The 2,650-nt window shown below is 42.6% G+C and overlaps 1 protein-coding gene across 1 annotated transcript; it reads right to left on the minus strand.

Moving 5' to 3' along the window:
- Nucleotides 1-819: 819 nt before the first annotated feature.
- On the minus strand, nt 820-2,269 carry KCNJ1 (potassium inwardly rectifying channel subfamily J member 1). Its single transcript, XM_015537719.2, has one exon. The coding sequence runs from the start codon at nt 2,252-2,254 to the stop codon at nt 1,136-1,138; it is 1,119 nt and encodes a 372-aa protein (XP_015393205.2). The 5' UTR covers nt 2,255-2,269; the 3' UTR covers nt 820-1,135.
- Nucleotides 2,270-2,650: the final 381 nt, after the last annotated feature.

The raw sequence follows: 2,650 nt of genomic DNA on the forward strand, positions 1-2,650 counted from the left end.
ACATTCACGGTAAAATCTTTCTCTACAGATCCGTCTTTATGTTCAGTTGGTCCCTTTGAGGAAGGGAGACCTCGTGTTTTCCTCACTGTGGGGTCACAGCCCATCCCACCCGTCTCCTTTAGAAACAGCATTTCAGTACAAACTCGAGGCAGAAGAACACAAGATACTTTTTTCTTTTTCTCAGAAGCATTGGCGGTACTGTCCCTTCTACCCTGACGCTACTCCTTCAAACTCTTCACTGCCTTCTTGGAAGATCAGGAAATACTCTTTTACCCCAATTCATAGCCCCTTACCCCACCTAACACAAACTGGAAGAAATAACATCACCATTTTCAAATCAAGCATTCTTCCTTGCAGGAAGGTGTTCATTGAGATTCTAGAGTGGTGATTTAGCCTCTGTCTAAACGTACCACATGAGATCGTTTGGGCCCAAACCGAACTTGGGCTGCAGTGTCTGGCAGGGCCAGAAAGTAGATGGAGCTCAGCGCTCCTCCCCACGTTGGATACATAGAGATGGAGAGTCCGTGGACTCAGCCTCCCCTTGATCTTCAGTAAACACAGCATGACCCAGACTAGGACCAAAGCTCCAACAACCAGGGCTGGAGAAGCTCAGAGCCTCAGTTGTTCTTTGAATATCAGTCTTTTCTTGCCATCTTCGATTAGTTCATTCTCTCCATCCTCAGGAGACTTTTTTTTTCTTTGACAAAAGCCAATGTTAAAGGTGGCTTATTTTTTATCGGTAGAATCTAAATAAGAATTCTGATCCTATCTACAGCTCATAACTTCTTCAAAGAGAATTTTAAGATCTTTTTTGTCCTGTCCATGAAACTGTCGATGATTTTGTCCGTTTCTATCAACATTGCATGATTTCAAATAATCATATTCAAGATTCCAAGTGAATTCCTATGGCTTCCATATTGCAGTTTTCTAGAAATATATTGCATGTTCTAATGCAGGTGCCTTGTAGAGCTATGTGTCTTGCAAGATCATGGCTATGGAGTTCAGGGGCATGGTGCTGGTAGACGTTGAAGGCTCTTGTCTTAATTTCATACCCTCAAATTTTTGATCACTTCGTCATACTTCTAGTCACCGGGTATCTTCAAGACTTTCCATTACTCCTGTTGAAAAGCCACTGTCACATTTTGGTGTCATCTGTTTCATTGACTTCTGATAAGACGAAGTTGGGATTGTCATAGCCTCTCTTCATCCTGGCTCTAGTATCTTTCTCATTATAAAGGCACATGGCACAGTGAGGGGTCTCCACTTCCACTGTCTTGCTAAAGTTATGGAAATCCACTCGGTATTTCCCTTCCTTTGTCTTGGATACTATGGGAGCAAAGCGGTAGCCCCAGAGCACCTCTTCTGGGACGTAGGATGTCCGGACTTGGCAGGTAGCACTAGTTGATTCCACTGTGCCATCTAAAAACACCACTAATTCAAAGTCTTGCTGGGGAAGGGTTTCTGCTGCCATGTGGAAGAAGGGGCTGTTTGGATCAATGACATGGTAAATTGTCAGTGGGGAGATGAAGAATAAATTTTCGTTCCCTGCGTCAACTACAAAATTGATGTTGATCTGGTCCAGAATAATGGTCTCTCCTTCAGGAGTGACGGTGGTCTTCAGAAGCTTTCCATATATGTGACTCCCAATAAGGAGGCTCTTCCTAAGATTAGCCACTCGGATTAGGAGGCAGAGCTTCCCACCCCGCTTACTGATCACCGCATTCTTGCTGAATGTAATGGTCTTGGCACGTTTTTTGGGTCTGGAGATCTTGGCTAAAATGGCACCACACATGAAAGAATTGATGATGACTCCAAGTATAGACTGGAAGATAAGGAGAAAAATGGCAGTGCCACATTGTTCTGTCACACACCTGAATCCATATCCAATGGTCACTTGTGTTTCCAGAGAAAACAGAAAAGCTGAGGTCAAGCCATTAATGTTCTCCACACAGGGGGTGTGGTTGACAGAAGGATGGAACTCAGGGAGATCTTTGTGAATGTAGGCTACCGCATACCACAGAAGACCAAAGAGGAACCAACTCCCCAAGAAGGCTGTAATGAAGATGGTCATTTTGTATCTCCATTTGAGGTCAAGCACAGTCGTCCAGATGTCCACAAAGAATATGAACCTCGACTGTGCCTCGACGTTGCCAAACTCGATGTTGCACCTTCCATCTTTGGAGACCAGCCTCGCTCTTTGTCGAGAATGCCCAAAGAAGTGAGTGACGAACCATTTCCGAAGATGTTTGAACATTCTTTCTGTCAGCACTCTGATCTGAAACACATCAAAAACAAAACAAAACAAAGCAAAACAAAATTATGTTTATAGCAGCAGTGGACTAGGTGACTCACATAAAGAGCTAACTATATATGAAAGACCATTCAAAAGGATCTCAATTACTGATCAAGTTAGGAAAACTAACAGTTTATTCTGGATACCACAACACTATTTTCGGTAAAAACTTTCCACTAGGACACCATAGTACTTAAATATGAAGAAGAAAAATAATTACACAGAGATAGAAGTGGAAGGAACTTAAAAGGGCATGTATTCAAATGTTTCCTGCCCTTAGTCAGTGGCACACAAACTGAAAAATGTTTGTGATAACCAGTTATGTCCTGTACTATGATTTATTTGATATCATTCTTT

Source organism: Panthera tigris, chromosome D1 (genome assembly GCF_018350195.1).
Source record: "Panthera tigris isolate Pti1 chromosome D1, P.tigris_Pti1_mat1.1, whole genome shotgun sequence".
In the NCBI taxonomy this organism is placed as follows: Eukaryota; Metazoa; Chordata; class Mammalia; order Carnivora; family Felidae; genus Panthera; species Panthera tigris.

Bases quoted from the DNA above. Each gene is read 5' to 3' on its own strand.
- KCNJ1 (XM_015537719.2), bottom strand. From the start codon at position 2,254: ATGTTCAAACATCTTCGGAAATGGTTCGTCACTCACTTCTTTGGGCAT.